General features: G+C 45.6%; 1 protein-coding gene across 6 annotated transcripts in view; it reads right to left on the bottom strand.

Annotated features, from left to right (window-relative positions):
• Positions 1–23,763, bottom strand: part of Fhip1a (FHF complex subunit HOOK interacting protein 1A) — a 233,038-nt gene that overhangs the window by 22,136 nt on the left and 187,139 nt on the right. For all 6 annotated transcript variants that reach the window (XM_047566954.1, XM_047566953.1, XM_047566957.1 and 3 more), the window contains 3 exons: positions 13,614–13,781; positions 8,854–8,933; positions 1,368–1,558 (listed from right to left, as the gene is read on the bottom strand). In XM_047566954.1, coding sequence (XP_047422910.1) covers positions 1,368–1,558; positions 8,854–8,933; positions 13,614–13,781 — 439 coding nt within the window. The remainder of the gene's footprint in view (positions 1–1,367; positions 1,559–8,853; positions 8,934–13,613; positions 13,782–23,763) is intronic.

The raw sequence follows: 23,763 nt of genomic DNA, 5'->3' as shown, positions 1-23,763 counted from the left end.
AATCTGTTCTTCATCTATAAAACAGGAACACTACCTTCTTCAAATCAGCAAACGTAATCACACAGAGAAAGAAGTTGGCAAGTTCTGGACAATCAGATGTTTAATCTGAATTTTGAGTTCCGCATCAAGTTGAGCCACAACATCACTCTTGGAACAACTTGCATAGTAAATTTTTTAAAAGGACATAAATTTTTTAAAATGTTTTTAAGAATAACTTTGGAATGAGAAAATATAAGATATCCACACTACTGTGCCTTACAGGAAAATATATTTAAGATACAGCCACATAAATTGTTGATTTCTATGCATATACTGAATCTTGATCTAAAGACCACACCTTAATTCCTAAAAAATTATATTTGCACGAATCACTTTCTTGGTCATGTAGCTCAGTTCCTAAATAGATGTCATCTAAGAGGACTGTGGCTGGGTGGACAGAACAGCATGAGCGGAGGGGATATCAGAACACAGGCTGGAAACACTTAAGTCACCTCCAGGACTGGATCATTTCCTAGTGGTCACAGGACAGGCAGAACGTTCCTGAACTGCAACAGCCATATGACCCTCAAAGATACACAAATATTTGTCCCCTTGCTACCAGCTGCTGCCAAAGGACCAAGGTTAACAGAGGTGGCCATTTAAATTTAACTGGTACAAAGTGAACTGCAGATGACAGGCAGGATGTGAGTATGACTCCTGCAGTGAAGTTCACCCGTGACAGCCCCATGTGTGTCGACTGAACTAATCAGAGGAAGCTGCCACACCACAAACTGCAAGTTTTATAATGACATACATATTTGGGGGGTGGGCACTGGGGCTTGAACTCATGGGCACTTGACCACTGAGCTGCATCCCCAGCCCTTTTTATTTTTTGCTTTGAGACAGGGTCTGGCTAAGTTCCTGAGGCTGGCCTGAAATGTACCTGCCTCTGCCTTTGCCTCCCAAGTGCCTGGGACCACAGGTGGGCACCCCCACGACCCGCTTTAATGCTGCATAACTGACAGACGAACACGCCACAAATGGGACACTTTGGGAGCTCAAACAAGGGCTAACTCCACTTTCGCTACAGCCAGCTCCACACCTGTGACCCTCATTTTGTTGTACACGTGCCAGTACACATCTTCACGTTGGACTTTGAGGCTGCCACTAGAAGGCCCACTTAAAACAAAGGCCAGGGACAATTGCTGAGGTGACGACTGGGCACTGATTGCTAACTGTCCATACTCCTATGAGTAAGAGAAGGACCCAACTAGTCATTCACAAAAGAAATGGGACCCTGCCTTGCTCCATCTGCCCGAGGACCCAGGCCCCCAGGAGAGATGGAATGTGGCATCCTGTCGGAACGAGGGTCACTAGCAAGTTCCTACCTGAGGCATCATGCGTCCACTTCGACCAGAGAATATAATCCCTCTCCTGGTTTCCAAGCGTCAGAGTGATCCCGCTGGCGCAGCAGACAGGGGTCAAGGCCAGCAGCTTGGCCGCAGACACGGAGTAGCAGTCCCTTTCCTTCACCGCCCACCGCTGACTGAGCATCATGTGGTTGCAGGGGATCAGATACCTGGAAAGACAAAGAGCTGCTCAGTCCCACCATGCCCTCCACCACTGCTGGGACCGAGTCCCGAAGCACCGGTGGCACGGGTGGTGGCAGTCAGGATGCGCCCTCTCCCCATCCTCCACCCACCGGGGCTGGCCCACTCCCTGTCCAGGCTGCTCCTCCCCCAGAACAGCCCCTCGCAGAGCACCAGGCCTTCCCAGCTTGGCCTCCATGAACTTCCCCACCGCCCCTGGCCTCTGTGCCTCTGCACCACCAGAACTTCCCCTGGAGCGTGTTTGTCCCTTTCTCTGCCTGACAAATGCCCCAATACCCTGCAGAGTCCAGCTCCTCCCTGAGAAGGCTCCTGGCCCTCTGCTCCAGGACGGAGCCGCTCCCTTGCTCCCGTCCCTCTGCTCGCTGCTGAAGCACCACCATCACCTTGTTCACAATCACTTCAGGTCTGACTCTTCAACATAATTTGCTGCCAGAGCAAGGACCTGCTTCAACAGTTCTGTCATATAATCCTGAAAACTTGGGCTCAGAGTGGGCACTGAGGAAGCCAGCAGCAACCGCTCCACAGGTATTATGGTTGAGATGCGGTGTCCCCCAAAAGCTCACGTGAGACAATGCAAAAAGGTTTGGAGAAGTGACTGGATTAGAGGCTTGCCCTAATCAGAGAAGTAATTCCTGATGGGAGCGCTGAGTGGCGACTGGAGGCAGGTGGGGTGTGGCTGGAGGAGGGGGCACTGGGGGTGTGGCTTTGGGGTACCGTATTTTGTATCTGGCAAGTGGAGTCTCTCTCTGCTTCCTGATCATCTTATGAGCTACTTCCCTGTGCCACACTCTTCTGCCATGATGTTCAGTCTCACTTGAACCCTGAGGAATGGAGCCTGCTGTCTGACACCTCTGAAACTGTGACCCCCCCAAATAAACTTTCCCTCCTCTATATTGTTCTGGTAAGGCCTTTTAGTCTCAGCAACAAAAAAACTAACTAAAACAACAGGAACCCTCTATGTTCTCACGGGTGGCCCGAAGACATGGTGGCCACGGACTTGGTGAGGAGCACTGGACCCCCTTCACATGAGTCACTTCTGGTTGGTGATTGAAAGCACCTTAGTGTGGTCATGAACCTGGAGACAAGGTGCGTCTCTGAGTCATGGGTGGGCTTAATGTGTAGAATGAAGGGTTTAAGTGGCTTTCTCTCTTCACAGGGACAGCCACACTGCTTACTTAAACAGAGATGGGGCACGTGGAATAAAGGACCGAGCCAGCTGCAGCATGTTCCTGAGCCAATCCCAGAACAGCCTGAGCCCTCATGTGACCAATCACAACCTTCCCATAAACAGAATGGCTTTTGTTTCTGTCCTGAGCTCTAGAGAAAGAGGCAGCAGGAAGGAGAACAAGCTGAGACGCAGGTTTCCATGAAAGGTAATAAGCCAGGATGTCCCAGGGCCTGCAGACATCGGGCTGCCTCCCTCGACCGCTGAAGACCCCCGTGAGGAAAACCAGAGTTGGTATTCGTGACCCATCCACTGCACAAGCCCGCGGCAGGAGGAGGTGGCTGCATTCCCTTTCATGGTCTTCACAGTGAAGGTCTGTGAATGCTTCCCAGGTGTGAAGTGACGAACTTGCCACCTAACCCTCAGCTCCCCTCAACTCCTCCAAACACCACACCGCTTCTCCTGCTCTCTAACCTCCTAGTGTTGCTAGATAAGGGGGTCCTGTCCCCTGTCCCCGCCCCCATGGCATGTCCACACTTAAACTATCACCAAACCACACACGCCCGGTCATGTCTGACGTGGTGGCATCTATTTCCATAAGCTCAGCTCCATGACAGCCAAAAGCCCCAAGAACACAAAGGGAAGAAGGAGGAGGGCAGCGGGGTGAGGGGCCCGTCCGTTCTAACCCTGGGCTTCACCTGGGCACTCATACCTGAGCCTTCCAGGAGGAGAGATGCTGTAGGCAGAAAACAAAGGAGCCCTTCTTCCCAAAGATCTCAGTGTGCACAGGTGCTCTGGGGACCAGGAGTGACACAGGGGACAGAGGCATCCTCCCACCTCCCTCTCAATACGGCCTAGCTGGAGCCCAGTGGGCACCACAGGAGGGTAGGCTGCTCCAGGGTGGCAGGTGGGGACCAGGGCACTTGGCAGCACTAACACAAAGGGCAGAGCAGGTGGGGAGAGCATTGGGGCCACTGCGACACCAAGGTGGGAGGCAGACCTGTCTGTGAACCCATGCCGGTGCCCTCCCTTGGGCACCCCAAGAGGTGAGGGCTGAAGTTTGCAATGGACCAAGTTCTGACAGGAGATGGCAGGCGAGAGCTGAGGAAACCTGACCTGTGGTAGTAGACGTGAATTCTTTCCCACAGGCTGGTGATATTCAGATTACATGGGATTTGGTGCATCCTTACTTTGGTCATTAATTATTTATGGAATAAACTGCTTCAATGTTTTTATATACTGCAGGAACTCAAAGATGATTTGCAGCTCAAACCAAGTATATTTCATGATTTAAGTTGATACTCATAGATTTCTACTGTCTGGTTGAAGTGTTAAAAAAATGGAACACTGTATCAAAGCTAATAAAGCTATTTATCAGATACCACCAGTGGGTAGCTTGAAATTGTTTTAGAATAAAGTTACTGGCAATTTGCAACTTCACAAATACATGCTTGCAGGAGAAACTAAGAATTTTCTTCTGAATAAATCAACTGAAGGGAGATCCCCTGTTGGTTAAAGAGGAGGTTCTGTGAACTGTGAAATAGGAGCATTCATTCAAATGAATGACCTCCCTAGTATTCAAGGTAGTCATTTCACAGTGTCTTTAAAATGAAGGATCCTCACAGAGGAAGGAGCAGACAAAGCTGACCCTAACCCTCTGTCTTTCCATCACTTAGAGGGAAAAATTAGGAATGGAATGAATGCTAGAAACTCCCAAAATGTCAAATAGCAAAATAAAGTGGCTGTCAAGAGCAGAAGAATCATGTATCCATCAACAAGCTCTCTTTTCACTTATATCTTATTTGTGAATTTTATTTAATTTAGAAGGAAGTAAAAATAATCAGAGACTAATTACTGACTTGAGACATCCAGATGACTTGAAGCCATCCCCCAACACAGCAGGGGTAAAAAAAAATGTCCATATTGTCCTGCCGGTTTTCATTAATTCCCCAACCCTGGGTCCACTTCCTTTGTTCCTGGATATCACTCATTAAAATAAACCACAGCTTCTGAAACAAGGTGGTGACAAGCAATGGTGACAAAGCACACGTCCTGCTCACTGCTGAACTGACTAGAAGAACAACGCAGTGACATACAGAGAGGAGAGCTAAGCACATCTCCTGAGGTAATAACAGTCACCCCCAGAACGCACCCAAGCACAAGGCAACAGTAGTGAATCTCAGGAGGGTTGCCACCTGTCCGAGGACGGGCTGGCCACTTTCTCTAGTCCTCTTCCCCAGGAGCCTGCTCTATTCCCGTCTCCCTTCCTCATACCCCCAGTGCCTGTGCAAAAGGGAAGCGCTCCTCAGGGGCACACACAGCTCTCTTCCAGCACAACAGCCTCGACCCGAACCCAACGGTAATGCAGTTCACAAACAGGGCCGGACATGGTCACCTCTGCAAAGACATACCCGACCAGAACGTTGAGAAGCAGCATTCAGGTATCTAGCAATTAAATTTTTACCTAAACTGGGAAGTTCCAGAGATACAGGGAGGAGGAATCTGTCACTGCCTGCCTGTCCTTGCCTATCACATGTCACTTCCAAGGAGCCGGGTGACTTCGTGTTGTCTGCTCACTAAAGTATCCTCTCTTGGGGGGTGTCTTATTTCTACTTGCTTTTCTGATACCTCATCAAATGAAAGAAACATATACCTGTTACGAATGGAATATCACTTTGAAGTGTCAATATTTAAGAGCATTGAGTTGCAATAGAAACTGACATAAGGTTATTATTTATTTATCACACAACAAATAACTTCATTAAAAAGCCTACACACAGTCTCCACTGCTCTGTGGCCTCCGAGAACTCCAAGTCTACCATGTACGTTCAAAAGATGGCAATGGTGGCCAAAACAAAGAGGATGGATTACAAACCTATTTTTTATGTCCTTTAAAGTTTACGTGACTAGAAAAATAGAGTTTTTATTGTTCTTGCTTTGGGGACATTCTGAATGAGAAAGATACCGTTTTCATAAGTTTAAGGCAGATTTTCTGGAAAATTCACCTCCCTTAAGTCTATGTAATACTTTATAGCACTTCAAAATACGTTCACATGTCAGCACAGGTGATCTCCACAACAGCCTCAGGAGGAGGCACGTTCCCAAACCAGAGCAGGTCAGGTTAACTGAGCAGCTCAGAGGAAGGAGACCAGGAGCCAGTGGCCTCCGGTGTCTTCTCCTCTCTCCTCATGGATCCCCCAACACATTGCAGGAGAATCAGAGGAACCATTCAATAAAGATAACGGACTGGGGATGAAGCTCAGTGGCAGAGCACTGGCCTAGCATGCACAAGGCCCTGGTTTATCCTCAGCACCACCAAAACAAAAAAGAACAACTTGAGTACAGTATTATGATCTCCATCACCCTCATTAAAGAAAGGAAGAAGGAGAGAGGGAGGGAGAGAAGGAGCCACCTCAGGTCCAGCCTTGGTCTATTATTCCATCTAGAACTTGTGATAACACGCCCTGCAGGCATTTTCTAGGAAATTACTTGTTCTTACTCACTATGGAAATGGCTAGCCCAGCCTTGGGCAGGTTCCTATTTCAAACTGAGCTGATTTCTCCGTCTTCAAAAGGTTCAGGTCTCAGTCCCAGAAGCAGCCTTGGCTAATGCCATCTCTGAGGACAATTTTTAATACGACAAGCAAGGCTTTAGAAGCAAAGAAAAGGTAATCAGAGCTCACCTTATAAAGGTCACTGAACAGCCAGCAAGCAACCCTCCCACCACCTGGGCCAAATCTGCCCCTCTCCCACCCTGGGGACGCTCTGGCCTCTGGACCAGGGCCAGGCTTCCAGGAACCCTGAAGAGCCAGCTGCTCTAACTACTATCAAAGAAGCAGCATTTAGGCATTTAACATTTAAGTACAAGCCAGTCCTACCCACCTAGGAGTATAAGCCTGGATTTTGGCAATAAGAAAGGCTTCAAGGAGTGTTGTTCTGGGTTCCATTGGCCGGCTAAAGCACTGCACGTCAGCAGACCTGACGGGGAGCTGAGTCATCCTTTCAGGATGGACTTCCCAGGGCGCCTCTTTGTGACTGGATTTGTTATCTGCTAATGCCTTAGGATTCGTTATGGTGACCTGTTCTAAACCCTAAAAAGTTCAAAAACTCTTTTTTGTACTTAAAAATCTAATAGGCAAAACTCTCCATAAAGCAACTCATCCATGAGGCCCCCACAACACACAGCCACCAACTTTTCCGGGCTCATTTTTTAATCACTCCCTTCTACGGGGGGGATGCTGTGCCACTCTGCACCACCCCTCAGACTGTGGTCCTCAGGCTCGCAGGTCTCGGATTCCTCAGGTGCTGAGACAGCTTGCTGGGGTTCTGATTTAGGAGGAGACCAAGAACATGCATTCCTGACCAGTTCCAGGGGTGACGCTGGGCTGCTGCTTCCCCCAGGATGACGCCGCTTAATTTTCTAGAGATCCCTATCTGTGAATGCAGTGCCACCCACCCTGAAGGCCTTCTCCTGGTACTCTACGCAAAGCAGGACACGACCCTGCTGTGGACCAAGGAAAGCCCACGCTTCCTCCCTCTTCCCTGCTGTTAGCTCCATCCACCTTAATCCCCAGGGCCCGGCAAGTGAAGGGTCAGGAAGTCCACCGAGGAAGGAGAAGGGGACCGCCAGCTGAGGGTTGCTGGCTGTCTCTTTCATTCCAACTGTAATATAAGATAAAGCTGCTCCCCAGCCCTTTACTGCAGTCATTTCCCCACCTCCCGACTACTTGTCAGTCTGTGGACAGCCTAGCTAGCTATTGGTTCATCAGTCAGGTTCCAAGTATCCTTCTCCGTTGTTGGTCCTTTTAGCCCGTGGAATTCAACTGCTTAAGGATAGCTCCCCGCCATCTTTTCTCATGCTCTCTCTTCTTCTCCTCACTTTCATCTTCTCTCTCTCCTCCTTGCTTTCATGCTGTCTCCTCCATTTCTCGCTCTCCTGCGCACACGCCTTTCTCTTTTCCTCTCATTTTCTCTCACCCTGCAGGGAGACACTTTGTGTGCTTAATAAACTCCCTTATGTGAACTCCCGTGTCTGGAGTGGTTTTCTGAACACCAACCACAGAAGGAGTGTCAGCACAAACCCTGACCAAGTCCCTGCCACTGGGAGCACCTCCCAGCCCTGGCCCTCCACTCTTTCCTCAGCTTTGGGGCAACTTTTTCCCAGCTCTGTTTCCAGTATTGCTGGGGTGGATCTCACTGGAGGAGTCAATCCAAGATTCAGGATCCGGGTTCAGAGAAAAGGAGAAAGAGCACCATGGTGTGGCCCGGGGGAAGCACGCGGATGCTTCCCTCGGGGATTAGGGAAGAAGAGCTTGGCTGGCCAAGGCATGACCTGGTGCCAACAAGTCTCCTACCTGAATCACCAAATCAAGGTCATCTCAATAGCAGTCCACTCTGACCCCCATGACCCATCTTCGGATACCAGCCCCTGGGGAATCCTTTCCACCTGCACTGAGGGCCACCTGGGCCACCTTGACGAGAAGTCCTGCTTGCTCAGCTGCCCCAGGTCCCACTCCCTTCTGAGTTGCACGTGGCAAACGCTGATTAAATATTTACGGGATTTAACTGAAACACGATCACAGATCTGATAGAGCACACTGGATTGTGCACCACTACCAAAGAAAAAGTCAAATTGTATTCAACGGCTTTTCATCTTTGGGACAGTTGTTTTTAATAACAAAGATCCCTAATAAACACATTTCAGGAGAAAGAATTTCAGCCACCATTCCAAAGAGCTTTCATGATACTGGTGAAAATTTCCAAACACTTTCCCTGATGTTTCTAGGAACACATTTATAATAAGATGCATATACCTCCCTCCCAACCACTCCCCCCACCAAAAAACAAAACCAAAAAAAAAAAAACAAAAAAAAAACTTCACAGAGTAAAACTGAAATTAACCTGGGGACACAATGCAAAATTTAAATTGATGCTCTTGATGATGTTCTTCCTCAGAAGCACAGCCCCTCTGTAGCTTGTATTACCAAAGTAAATACTAATAGCACACAATTAATTTTTCTTTAAAGGGAGCCAAAAAAAAAAAAAAAAAAAAAGAAAAAGAAAGAAAGGAAAGAAAAAGAAAAGGTGGCGGGTAACTCACCTTAAAACTAGTTGCAACATCACGTCTTCACAATGCAAGCCGATGAGGGTTCTGAAGAGCGCCAGGGACACCACGCAGAGCTGGGAAGCAGTCAACACATTCTACTTCAGAGAGTGGACTCAGAACTCTACTCCCCACAGATGGAAAATAAGTTGGAATTATAAAATAAAGTGCACCCCCCAGCAGTGTCGAGGAAAAGCACACTGCTGCCAGAGGCCGTGTGTTCAGGACACGGGCTCGCCTTAGGAGCAGGTTAGAAAGCACGTCCCTGGAATCACACCATCAGGCAGAATGAGCCTCCTGAAAAACGCCCATCACCAACTTCCCAAGATCCAGATAAACACGCCCCCTACGGCTCCCCCGACACACATACTCCCGACCTGCCTCTTCAGGTAATTTGTTTTCCTGGGTTATTTTCAAGTGTGGCATTGCTTATTTACAAGAGAGGTATCACAGAAAATTGCATATAACCCAGCCAGCTCCCTGCAGAGGCCGCAGCCCCAAGCCCCGCTCCTCCCTTGGCTTGGGGGCAAGTATTCTGCTTGATTCCACTTCCTACAGTGCTGAGGGTATGATGATGTAGCTCACTAATAAATTCACTAAAAAAACAAGAAGTCTTTCAATCTCTGATATCCAAAAGGGAAAGATAAACTCTCAAATAGGGGAGATCCATAAAGGTGCATTACAAAGTCACTGCACCCTTGGAGTAAGCCTTCACCAGTCCACAGGGCCATTTAAGTCATGTAGGCTCTCATTCTTTGCACAGGAGAAAAAAGTGCTTGCCTGTCTTCTAGGTAGGATGCCCTTAACACCTGGTCAAGGAAATCCACCAAGGTGTTATAAAGAAACAGCCTTACCTGACGGCCCCAAAACACCTCTTTTGCCAGGGCAGGTCACACACTTGCAGTTAGCTGGAAGCAGCATATCCTGTCCCATTCCAAGTCATTGCCTGCCTGCTCCTTCACCTGCAATGCCTTTTCCTGCCTTCTCCAAGGCTACATCCTATTTATCCTCAAAGGCTTACTTCAGGCATCACCTCCCCGTGGAAATATGCACGGTACTACCACCAACACCTCCTTCTCCCCGGCTCAGTAGCCCTCCTACCTGCTGCCACAGTAACCCCTGCGAATGGCTGTGGAGGGTGTTCGGCAGAGTGCTCTTTCCTTTCTATCACTGAACTGTTGGAGTTCTTTATTTATGTATAAGAATTAGACATATACATAAAACTTCCTATCATTTTGTGGATTGTCTTTTCAACTTCTTGATGATGTCCTTGGAAGCACAAAGTTTTCACTTGACAATGTCCAATTTATCTGTTTATTCTGTTGTTGCCCATGCTTTTGGCGGCACATCTAAGAAACCACTACCAAGGCCATGAGAATTTGCTCCTATGTTTTCTTTTCAGAGTTCTGCAGCTTTAGCTCTTACAGTAAAGTGTTTGGTCTTTGATTCATTTCTGAGCTGATGCTTACGTATGATGTGAGGAAGGAATTCAACTTCACTCTTCTGCATGTGGGTATCCAATGGTCCCATCTTTATTTGTTGAAAAGAGTATTTTTCCCCCACTGATTGGTCTTGGAACCCTTGTTAAAAATCCACTGACCATGAGTCTGTGAGTTTAGTTCTGAAGTCTCAATTCTATTCCATCGATCTCTTTGTCTATCCCTTTACTTGTTCCATGCTTGAAGGAAGCTTCGAAATCTCAAATATTTACAGCAAAACTGAAACCCAGTAGACACTCCTCATTTTCCCACCACCCAGTCCCTGACAACTACTTCCCTACCTTCTGTTTCTGTTTGATTACATGAGAGGCTTCAAGTGAATGGAATCATACAGCTTTTCTTTTGTTGACTGGCTTACTCACTTAGTACGATATCTTCAAGATTCATCCGAGTTATAGCATCTCAACTTTGTTCTTTTTCAACTTTATTTTGGCTATTCTGAGTTCTCTGCATTTCCATACGGATTTTAGAATCAGCTTATCAATGTCATCAAAGATGCTAGCTACGAGTTTTACAGGTGATGCATTAAATTTGCAGATCAATCTGGGGAGTATTCCTCTATGAACAATATCAAGTCTCCAGTACATGAAGATGTTTTTCCATTTATTTAAGTCTTCTTTAATTTCTTTCAACAATGTTTGTAGTTTTCACAAGTTTTATGCTTCTTTTGTGAGATTTATTCCTAAATATTTTATTCTTTTTGATGTTATTATAAATAGGACTGTCTTCTTAATTGGATTTTTCAATTGCTCAGTGGTATTATAGAGAAATAAAATTGACTTTTGTGTATTAATCTTGTATCCTCCAACCTTACTGAACTTATTATGAGACCTAATAATGTTCCAGTGTAGTTCTTAGTTTTTTATATAAGATTGTGTCATCTACATATACAGATAATCTTACTTCCAATCTGAATCGTTTTTATTTTACTTTCTTATTTAATTTCCCCAGCTAGAACTTTAAGTACTATGTGGAATAAACCCGGTGAGGCCGGCATTCTTATCTTATTTCTTATCTTGGGGGGAAGTTTTCTTCGCCATCAAGTATGCTGTTAGTTCTGAGTCTTTCATAGATGACCTATATTAGATTTCATAAGTTCTCCTTTATTTTCAGTTCGTTGAGTATGTTTACCACACTGAATGTTGTGAAATGTTTTCTCTGTGTCTACTGAGATGATTATATGATTTTTTCCCCTTTATTCTTTTCCTATGATGTATTACATTAATTGATTTTCCAATTTTATAGCAGCTTTGCAATCCTGGCTTGCTAAATCCCACTTGATCAGAGTGAATGCTTTTTAAACATTCTAGGTTCTGTGTGCTAGTGTTTTGTTGAGACTGTCTATATTCATAACAGATACTAGTATGCAGTTTCCTTGTGATATCTTTGGGTTTTCAATTTTGCAATAATACTAGATTCCTAGAACAAGTTGGGATGTATTCCCTCCTATTCTACTTTTTTAAGAGTGGTCTTTTTTTTTTTTATTTTTTAGTTGTTGATGGACCTTTATTTACTTATATGTGGTACTAAGAATCGAACCCAGTGCCTCACACATGCTAGGCAAGTACTCTACCACTGAGCCAAACCCCCAGCTCCTCCTATTCTATTTTCTGGAAGAGTTTGTGATGAATTTACATTAATTATCCTCTTTTGTAAATTGTAAAAGAAATCATACTACATGAAATTTTGCAACTCCGTGATTTTTAAGTGTGCAATTCAGTAATGTTAAGTATAATCACATTCTTATGCAACAGATCTCTAAAATATTTACAATGAAATTAAAACTCCGTAACCACTGAACAGCCCCTTCCTCTCCCCCACTCAGCCCCTGAGGGCCACCATTGTACTTTCCACGTCTGTAAATCCAACTGCTTTAGATACCACAGATGAATAGAATCACACAATTCCCCTTTGTTGACTGGCTTCCTTCACTTAGTATAATAGCCTCAGGTATTATCTGTGGTGTAATAACATCCATGTTGCAGCATCTCAAAGTAAATTCTCCCTTCCCTCGTGATTCTTTTGTTTGACTTACTAGTTATTTAGGAGTTTTCTGTTTAATTTCCTTATATTAAGGGGAATTTTTTTTTAAATTTCAATCCATTGTGATCAGAGAACATACTTTGTATAATTCTAATCCTTTGAAATACACTGACACTTTTTATTTTTTATTTTTTTTCAAAATAACTGGAAAAGTGAGGCTCTTCTTATGACGAAGTTTATGGTCTGTCTTGAAGACTATTCCATGGGTACTTGGGGAATAATGTGTATTCTACTATTAGGTGGAATCATAAGTGAATATTTTCTCTAGTGTAACATCTTAATTTCTTTAATGATCTTTTTACTGTATTTCTGAATTATTAGTAGTTGCTCTAGTTCGTCTAATATGCTTTAACTCATCAGACTCTGCTTCAGGTTTATGCTAATGAATTAGTTCCAGTGAAATATAGAAATATTGCTCCCACCTAGCTCTATTCCTCTTCCCTGCCTTGTGCTATTATTGTTAACATCTACATGTTATGAACGCAAAGACACATTGTTCAATTATTATTATTTTAAAATTATTGGAGAGGGGGTTATGATAGGTGGCAGTAATAGCAATAGCAGGACTTTCAAAGGGAACCAAGGCTCCACATTGAAGAATGATCACCAAGCAAGGCATGGTGGCACACATCTGTAATCCTAGTGACTCAGGAGGCTGAGGCAGGAGGATTGCAAGTTTGAGGCCAGCCTCAGCAACTCAGCCAGATCCTCGACAATTTAGAGAAATCCTGTCTTAAAATAAAATTTTTAAAGAAAAAAAAGGGGGGACTAGGGAATGTAGCTCAGTGGTAAGTGCCCCTGGGTTCCCAACTTCCCATTCTTGAATTTCAAAGCATTCATGGACAGAAATATGATCTCTAACACCCAGACTTGACACTGGCTCCTTGGCTATACCTGCACTTAAGGGTTTATATTCCCCAGATTCTTGCCCCTTGAGAAATGCATTCTGCTAATTCTGTAGAAGAAAGAGTCAATTCAGACAAACTGAGAAAGATCTCCTATGGAAAGCAGTAAGTGGGAGGGCTCTTAATTTAAAACAATAAATTCAGTTCATCTCTATACAATTAGAAAGAAGGTAATAGATGCGAGAAAAAGAAAAAGAAAAAAGGGGCCAGGGGAGACCAGGAAAGAAAAGAGAATATTTGTAATTTCATTTCCAAAGCAAACTGTCCCGGAATCTGAATGACAAGTTCCCTTCCTCCGGGCTCTTCTTACCCGAAACGGGGTGTTGATTCGGCTGGTGAGAGTGTCTAGAATGTGGACATTCTCGTGCTGGTGCAACAGGATGAACCTGAGGAAGATCTCAAGCAGCGCTGGCTCGGAGATGCTGCGCAGGAAAAGGTCCAGGTACGCGGTCGTGGTCATGACCTCCTCCACGGTCACCTGGCGGAAGAGAGGGAGCGCAGGTAAGTGGCTCTCCATGCGGCGCACTGCCTCCCCAACACCCAGCACTGGCCCCACAGGATGGGACAGACAGGTGCCCATCACCTACACGCTGTGGGACACCTCAGGCTGCCTCCACCCGTCAACACAGCGAGGGAAAAGCAAAGACGGAAAGAAGCAATTCAAGTCTTCCAAAAACTCCAGTCCAGATACAGCTCAAATACCATAAAGATTTAACACGTCATCAGAAATGGGGGGACAGATTATTAAAAGTATTTACATGAGGAGTAAAAGAGTAGTCAGAACGTTTGATGTAACTAGTTTCATTATTAATCATGCAATTAACATCTACATGGATCCGCTACGTAAAAGCAGCTGGAAACAAAGACATATTTTCTGTCCAGGAACATGGACTATAACAAACAAAATGATAATATAATCAAGTGCAAAGGAGAGGTACAAAGTGCTACAGATGTTCAGATGTGTTTCTGGAGAATTCCAAGTCAATTTTTTATAGCTGCAAATACACATAAAGTATTATAAAGTGCTATAAGAACTTACTACTTAATAAAGTAACTGTGACCCTTTTTAATACACATTAATATGTTCTTACCTATGTGATTTTTCCCATGTAGTAAAATGTCAAAGTCAATCTCTCAATGAATAAGACTCTGAAAAATCAAGTTTTTCCAAGAACTGAGGATTTCGTATTTGAGGCATCAAAATCTGAACCTTAAAATTTTGACTACAGCCGGACACTGTGGCACATGCCTATAATCCCAGCGGCTCAGGAGGCTGAAACAGGAGGATCTCGAGTTCAAAGCCAGTCTCAGCAACTCAGCAAGGCCCTGTTTCTAAATAAAATACAAAAAAAGGGCTGGGGATGTGGCTCAGAGGTGAAGTGCCCCTGGGTTCAATCCCTGGTACAAGAAAATTTTTTAAAAATATTTGGATTGGAAATATTTTAAGAGGTAGCATATGCTTCTTTTTTCTCCTAGAGGCACGATATAACATGTCTTAATGACTAGAGGTCACTGCAGGGTCATCACTTGCTCTACCTGGTCCAGAAACACCCAGCCTCAAGAAAATCAGCAAAGAAATGGTTCCAGCTTTCAGCTTCCAAGAGCATGCCCTGGAAATCTTAGAAAGCTCCCCACTGCGAGTCCAACGCACTTGATTCTAAATGAAACAGATGGCGATACTTTTTGAGGGATTATACCGGCTCTTTTCTGGTTTATCGTCTTCCTTCCTCCCTTTAAAAGTGGTAGCCGTCACTTTATTGTACCATTACTGTGTTTTTCCTTTTATACTACATTCCTCTTCCCCTTTTAATTCTCAGCTTTCAAAATCCATAGATCAGTTTAGAAACCAGATGTCCAGAGCTGCTGGATACGTGCAGATAGGCCCTGAGTGGATGCATCTGTGCGTAAAGGCTTGAAGCTATCTATTTTGGCTTCTCAAATTACTTTTTAGAAGTTCTTGGTGTTCAGCTGCTCTAGATAGATGCGTCCAGGTGGATAAGATATTACCAAGTCAGAGGTCTGCTTTCTTTATTCTAAACAGGACATGCTCGTGTGAAGTCCATTTGCATTCGCTCTTCCAGAATCTTCTAAAACTCACAAGGCCGTGCCCTGAGTGGCCTGGGCAAAGCCCCAGAGTGCAGCCTTCCCCCAGGTCGGTACCACCAGTGGGAGCCTCAAAATTCAGCGCGCTACGCTCTTCGGACTGCCTTGAAAGGGCTCCCTGTAGCCCAAACACACTGTGGAAACAGGGAAGCCTCAAGCACATGGCAGGGGAATCGCTTTGAGACGAGTGCTTCTCCTAGATTGCTCCTGCTCCTCAAGCCAACTGCTTCTATCCGTGCGTGGCACTTCTAACACTGTCCTGAGTCAGACACACTGTCTTCTTCTCCATTTCCCCAGTCCCATGTATAAAGTCTGGTAAACAGACAGTACTTCTCCTGAGTGAATGATGGCCCCCAGGGATCTAGTGATTTATATTTGCTGGAGTTGAGTTTCACTTTAAATTCCTCCATTTGTATCCTGTAGGCCTAGAAGACTCAGGACTTTTTGGGGGGAGCGGGGGTGTGGAGGTGCTGGGGACTGAATACAGGGCCTCACACATGCGAGGTAAGTGCTCTGCCACTGACCTACCCGCCCCCACCCCCCCACCAGCAGCCTGAAGGACTTTCGGATGTCACTGAGCATAGCTAATCGGGAAATGACTCCAACCACTCCAAACATATAGTCCCATTAGTTCACATCCACGTGACAACTGCAACCTTGGGTTGTTCAGCAAAAACTTGATCCAAAACGATTTAGGCCAAAGTCTAATTTCCTAATGAGCTTGATCACTAGAAAAAAGTACCACCGTGTAATCCTTCCAAATAGGCCACGTGTGCAGCTTCCTTAATGCCACAGTTTCAACTTAACTACCGACCACAGCTGAACTGACATGTCACACAGAATTCAAGAAGCTGCTTTTGTACCAATCACGCAGCATCAGTTTTCCCCTTAAGTTACACATGACCTTAATAAGCTCAGAAGCCCAGCAGTAAACTCCTTAGAACATAAGCCCCAATCTTGGGGGGCTAACATGAAAGGAGGGCATGAAACATCTATTGTTTACTACTCTTAGGCTGGATAAATGAAAGATTTTATTTCTTTTTAGAAATCAAAGCTGTCATTAATAAGCTAAGAGGATTTAAGAAAGCACTTGGAGGGGCAGCATTTACATAACATGCTATAAATATTAAAGACCCAACTTAAGTATCAAGTTGCAAACTCTTTATAAATTGAGGTCACACTCACCTTAAACTAATATCCCAACCAGGAAAATCTGGTTCCCTTCCCATCTCTTCTCCTCACCATATCCTGGGAGCCTGCAGAAGCCTTTTATCCAGGAAAATCTTTTCCTGCCCCATTATCTTACTTTCAGAAACTTCTTCTAATCCCCCCCCACAGACGACCTCCTTAACGAGGATGAGACCAGAGCCTAAGTGTGATCACTTGAAAGCTGCCAAGAAACCACCAGAGGAAAGATGCTCTGCTGTTCAGAATGTAAAGTGGACTCTTCCACAAAGGCCCCAAAGTGTTATGAGCGAGACAGGAAGGCAGCAGACCTCGTGCTTCAGGGACGAAGGGCAGTCGGAGCGAGTGTGGGGAAGACCTGTGCCTTACCGATGGCTACGGGCATCGACTGACTGCTTCTCGCAAGAATTGCAGGTAGCCATGAACTTCCCCGGAGACTGCACCTCAGCACCGCGGCACGTCGGTGATGGAGCTGAAGGATACTAACGCTTATGAATGTTCTTTCATTCCAACAGTAGCCCACAGTGACTGAAACCGCCCAAAGAAAACTGGGCTTTCTCAAACAATTGTCTTTGGCAAGATAAGGACAACCAGACCCTACAGAACCCAGCTGTGCCGGCACTCTGCTGTGCTTACTTTTCAGACCAAGTTCTAGAAGAGATCCCTGACTCAGGTACCTGATTTTATTAGTCAAGTCCAATTCAGTTCATCCTCTGAAATAAATCTTTCTTCACCACCCTCTCTGACCTCCTCCAGTCCGGGCCTGGGTCCCTCTTCATGCCAGGTACCTTTGCCAATCCCTTAAGCGGGTGCTTTTGAAAGGACAGTTTCAGACCCAAGAATGGGTGAGTGGATTCAATGTATTGGTTCACTAGCAGTTTAGACTAGATTCAAACAGAAAATGTTAGCATACACTGCATATAGGAACAGCAGGTGCTGTTCTGTGAAACCTTCACACGCGTGTTTTGTTGGAAATACATATAATCCAGTATCATTTATATGTGCTTTGCTCATATTTCTAGTAAATATATTTGTATTTGTACAGATATATACAGCTACGTGTGCAAATGCACAAAACACACTTCTGACCACGAGGAGTTGAGAACATCTGGAAAGCTCTACAGTGGCACAATTCCCATTCCATCCCCCACCAGTTCGTCCCCAGCGCCCTGTCCTCCAGGATATAACCCAACAGGCTCTCTCCTGGAAGAAGGGGCACATGGTCACAATCAGTCCTCTGAACAGGATATCAACGGAGTGTTTGGTCAACTTATCCCTTTTTAACTTTGCCTAAGAACTCCAAGTGTATCTTTTTTTAAGAATTTCAAGTTTCTCCGAAATGGACAGTTTGTTTTCTTTTTAAAAGGAGATGGGTGGAGGAAGTGACACCATGTGTCACATTCCACTTCTATAAAATCAAAACTCTACAAACAACAAAAAAAAATTAAGGCCAGAGCCAGGCGCAGCCATCATGCCCACAATTGCAGCAGCACATTAACTTAATGCGTAGGAGTGAAATTGAGCATATAGACATCCTGACCTTTCTGTAATCAGCTCTAGTTGGGCGACTCCATTTGCATCTAAATTAGCACCAGAATCCTCCCTGTAATGGCAGGTTTATGTGTGTCCTGGAAAATAAATTTTCCACCTGCTAATTGTTTTTTTGGTGATCCAGTCACATTGCAGCAAACAGATGGATCCTACCTTCTGTCACTCAGGTAGGTGGCAGGCAGTAGGGTCGGGTGACTGTGGCACCTTCTCCAAGTTAGAGGCCACCTTTCCTTGGCTTTTCTTTTGATGCCAGAGGAGAAAACTAGCTAATGGCTGGTTCTGGTGGGTTACCTATGAGTCCTGAGCCCTAGTGACTCCAACCAGAGTGAGGAAATGTGAGACCCAGGAGAACTCGGCTCAGGCAAAGCAGCAGAGGGGAAAGGAATGCGGGGCTGGAGGGGCCCGGACAGGGCAGAGGGGGCTGCACAGACAGGCAGGGTGCAAGCTGGAGGCAGGTCTGCCCACGTAGGCAAGGGCCGCAGCTCCAGGGACCCCAAGGAAATCGGGCACTCACAATATTCAAGTACAGAAAGGGAAGGCAAAGACTCCCTGGCTCCAGCGAGCAGCCCCTCTGTTCCAGCCAAACACTCAGGACAGAAAACATTCAATTATTCAAGGTCTGAGAGCAGTCTGCGGTGGATGAGTCAGGCTCCCTCCCTCCAGGCCCCTGCACGCTTCCCTTCTGGTCCTGAACCTCAAGGCCACAGACTACGGATGCTACCGCCAGAGGCAGGCTGGGGGAGGTGAGTGGAGGTGACATTGGAAGTCAGTAAGTTTGGTTATTTATTCTCAAATATTGGAGAAACAGGAAATGAAAATGAAGGCTACATTGCAGACTTGGGCAACATAATTTGAAAAACTACAGTAAAGATAAAGCCAGCGTGTGCCCCCTTCCCCTGGCATTTCTGCAAAGCACCTGCAATACATTAAGCACGTAGGTATAATAAACTCATACCTTCTGGGAGAAAAGGGCAACAGGGAACAGATGGATTTCCGGGCCCTTCCAGTCCCTGCCTGGGGAAGCCCCCTCCATCTTCCCAGCAGAAGGTGGGGCTGGGGGTTACCAGGAGGGAACCTGGCATCAGAGACACACAGCCATGGTGGCACGTCCCAGGCCGGGTGGCTTCCTCGCTGAGTGCAGCTTCCCTGAAGCATGCCCTCCACGCCTGCAGCGGCCTGTGTCTCGGTGTGTGGATTAACGTGGTTCTTACTGACCACCTCTCCCCCAAGGATACCGCTATAACTTGGATTTGATTTTTGTTCTGTTTCCCATTTTGTTCTCGGTAGAGACGACTTTGTCATGAATATGTTGACTGTTAGCGATGTCATGCCATTGGGGGTTCTTAGCTTCTACACTCCCCAGCAACAGGAAGGTACCAGGAATGGCACTCTTCAAGGAATATCTGTTAAGCCCCTGTGAAAGCTCTGTGTTAAATGCTAGGGACAGAGAGACAGTTCTAAGTGCTGGCTGTTGTATGCAGGAGCCAAAAGCATAGGGAAATCCAACATCAGAACCTTCAAGAGTTCTGTCTCAGGGGTTATGGAGTGATGTTAGCCTTTCAGAGAATATGGTTGTTAGTGCCAAGTAGAAAAGGAGATTTGGGGGAAAACAGGGAGTGGAAGATAAGAGAGAGTGGTTTTCAGAAAAGAACACAGGCTTTACAGCTAGACAGACTCAAGTTCAAGTCCCAACATTCATTACCTGCATGATCTTGATTGTGTCATTTAATCTCTCTGGGCCTGCTTCCTTTGTAAAATGAATAGTCCACTATCTTTCAAAGTATGGAGATAATTAAACACAATGGGCTTAAATTTCAACACAAAGGGTCTTGGTAAAAGATGACTATTATTTTCTGATTTGGGGCATCAGTTTAAAATATGCCCAACTGGGGCAAAAACTGACAAATGTAATCTGTGTCTGTCTGTCCATATTTTGGGAGAAGTGTTCATATTTTGGGAGGAGGAGGGGAGAAGTGCAATAGCCCTTATAAAAATGAGCCCTTCTACTTCCACTTCTCTCCCCCACTCCCTCCCAAGCATTTTTCAGAATTAGGAGTGTCATGGTTTGGATGTGAGGTGTCCCTCAAAAGCTCATGTGTGAGACAATGCAAGAAGGTTCAGAGGAGAAATGATTGGGTTGTGAGAGTCTGAACCCAGGCAGTGATTTAATCCCCTGAAAGGGATTAACTGAGTAGTAACTGCAGTGGTGGGGTGTGGCTGGAGGAGGTGGGAATTGGGACCTGGCTTTCAGTTTATATCTGTATCTGGTCAGTGGAGACCCCTCTACTTCGTGATCGACATGTAAGCTGGTTGTCTCTGCCATATTCTTCTGCCAAGCTTTCCTGCCTCACCTTGAACCCTGAGCAATGGAGGGTTCAAGACTGGGACCTCTGAAACCATGAGCCCTCAAACTTTTCCTCCTTCAAAATTGTTCTGGTCAGATCCTTTTAGCACAGCAGTGAAATAGCTGACTAAAACAAGGAGACGCTAACAAGGCCACAGGTGACAGGCTGAGAGTCCCAAGGAATGAGTGTGTCCTAGGACAAGGTGGAGTTACAGGGAACACAAGAACCCTCTAAAACTTTTCTTGTTCTGTATTTGCCAATGTGGGCCCATGTAGACCTTGCTCTACCCTCACAGGACCAGTCGACCACAATTTGAGAGCAGAAATAAAGCTGTCATTGCCAACAAAAATAGCCTGATGTCCACAGGGCCACACTGCAACCATGGCTGGCCGAGCTGAAGGGTCACTGCTCTCATATCATCAATATTTTTGTCTCTTGTCCATCATAAACCACTCTCTCTCTGAGGATTGAGCAAATGGCTACAGCTTCTTTCCTGTATTTTATATGCATAATGTTGTCCTATGACCTCATTAAAATAACTCATCAGAGTATAATCAAATACATGACCCATTACATTTGAACATCATCCAATAGAGTTTATCTGTAGAAATACCCCAAATATTACATAAGAAATTATTTCATAGCATGGCTCTGAGGTCAGGATTAACAAAGAAATGTGAGGGTATCTTAGCTCAAAAGGAAAGATCTGAGTATTCCAAAGGTCACTTGATTCCTCCCCTTCCTATTTGTTCCAGAAAGATTCTCTTTGATTCAGACTTCCTAGTTGCAATGTGAAGAACAATAAAAACACCAAATCCTTGACAGGTGCTGAGCACCTACTATATATTTAAGGACTCTGCTAAGCCTTCTGTTTTTGTGCTTTCAGACCCGTACAATCTGATGGGAACTGATTCCAGAAGAACCAAGCAGGAAGGATCCTCACTGAAAGGGCACTGGGGCAAGCTCACAGAATCACCCCACGCTGGGAACAGGCTCAGAGAAGAAAGCAGGTGAGGCCAGACAGACACAGGCGTCTACACAGGCTACTCTAAACCCAGAGCAGCTCACAGGGCTTCCTGTGGCAACACAGCTCAGGTATAGCTCAAAGTCTTTTCAATCAGAAGAATCAATCCTCATTACAAAGGGAGATTCCACCTGCTGTCTTTCAATTGTGCCTTGCCTTGCCCTCCCCTTAAGAAACGGTGATGGAGAAGTGCTAATCCCCAAACTCTACTTTTTAAACTTCTCTCTTCCTTCCTATGTATGTATGTATGAATGTATGTATTTAGTACTGGGGATTGAATCCAGAAGTACTTCACCACTGAGCTACATCCCCAACCCTTTTTATTTTTTAAGACAGGGTCTCACTAAGTTACTGAGGCTGGCCTCTAACTTGAAATCCTCCTGTGTCAGCCTCCGAAGTCACCAGGATTAGAGAGATACACCGCTGCACCTGGCTCAACTTTCTTTCCTATTCTGGAATTCTTATTAAACTCCTCAGCTTCCAACTGTCTAGGCTAAGTCAATTCCCTTTCTCAGTTTTCTTAATGCATTTATCCAACCTTTAAGATTGCAAACTTTCTGCAGAAACAACTACATCTGACCTACACTGAGTTCTCAAAGGCCCTGGTGCACCATCAAGACACTCAAAGAATAATCAATAAATGTGTTAAGATGGAAATCAATAGCCCTGTTACTAGAAAAAAAATACTCATTTTTCACTTGGGGGGATGCCTTCATTAGCAGGGTAGCGAGATTAATCTGATAATACTTGAATGGCAGAGGAAATTTTCTATTTATAGAGAATAACTCTTCATCGAAAAGAGAAAGCTTAGCTCACGCCACAGTCTCCAGTTATGGCAACCTGGAAAGGGGATCCACTGGGAAAAAAAGAAATGCCTCCTGTGTCTCCCCCCGCCCCGTTTCTCTTTCTGATGAATGAGACAGTCCTACTGAATTCTGATGAGGAGGACTTTCAAGGCAACCCTAGAAGGGAAATGGTCCCCGAGCAGAGTCTCCTCCAGCAGCTCCTTAGAAGGAAGGGTGGCATCTCGTGGCAGCCGCTGCACCCCCAGCAACTCAGCCGGCCTCCTGGACTAACTAACTGTCTAGAGATGGAATTTTATATTCCAACCAGCCCTCCTAGATACCGGAACTAGAACGAAAGCGAGCTCTGAGGTTACGAGACAGTTTTCATGCCTGGCTTATTTTCCTTGAGCCACAGAAAGACCTCAACACAATGGGAAGACAGATAACAGGCAGGTGTCTGCCCGAACGAATTCAATGATTCTAGTCATTCTGGTCATTTTTCTCTGTCATCCCAAACCTGCTGATCACCGGCACTGGATGATCACAGGGGCGCAGTGCCAGATGCACGTCGAACACCAAAATGAGCAGAGAGGCCCTTCAAGGTAGCAGGGGGCAAGGGAATCGGTGCAGGAAGGAGAACAAACGGGCTAACCTCCTTGTTCATTTTACTTGCTTTTTGGTTTTCTGGTGACTGCTTGAAGAAAATCTTGCAGGGCATTTGTTGCTGATAAATCTTTAATGTCCTCTTCAACTACAGGGAGAGAATAAGGGATTCACACCAACTTTCAGACCAGATTTCCCTCCTCTCTTCACTTGTTTCCAGGGCAAATACCACCTGGCTTCCTTAGATAAGGTGGGGTTTTGTGTGAGTTTCTTTTCTTTTTTTTTTTTTTATTATTATTTCTCTGTGCGTCAGGAGAGTGGGGCCTTCCCTATCTTTTCATAGTTCTGATGCTTAAGAACTGAATCCTCTGGTACAGCATTATCTCCCTCATGCACTTGTGGAAATTTTTTTAAAAAGCAAGCAAGCTCATTTCCCATTTAGAATCACAAGTAAATGTAAGCTTAATTTATCGCCCTAATTTCCTCTCCCACAATGGGTAAGAGGTGACATGGGGCACTAGGGAGGGGTCGGAGATGAGGAGGCTGTGAGCACCTGGTCAGACTCAAACACTCTGGCCATCGAGGTGCAGTAAGACGACCAACGCCCGTTTGCCACCTGCCCTCCACAACGTGAAAAGTCGTGACAGTAGGCGAGATGAGCTGCGCTAGGAGGAGGGGCAGCATCAGGTGTGCGACCACCTCTGGGCTACCTGAGAGCCTGCCTCAGAGCCAAGGCCTGCCCATGGAGGGCATTTCCGCATGGTAGGAAAAGGGTTTCCTGGGCAGAGCAGCCCCCAGGCCCACAGTTTGACTAGCAGATGGCTTGGCCGGAGCAGAAGGTGACTTCTGCCAATTAAATAAAGG

This window comes from Sciurus carolinensis, chromosome 10, assembly GCF_902686445.1.
Source record: "Sciurus carolinensis chromosome 10, mSciCar1.2, whole genome shotgun sequence".
Taxonomy (NCBI): Eukaryota; Metazoa; Chordata; class Mammalia; order Rodentia; family Sciuridae; genus Sciurus; species Sciurus carolinensis.
The sequence above is the reverse complement of the archived record's forward strand: the minus strand, read 5'-3'. Positions and strand labels throughout refer to the sequence as shown.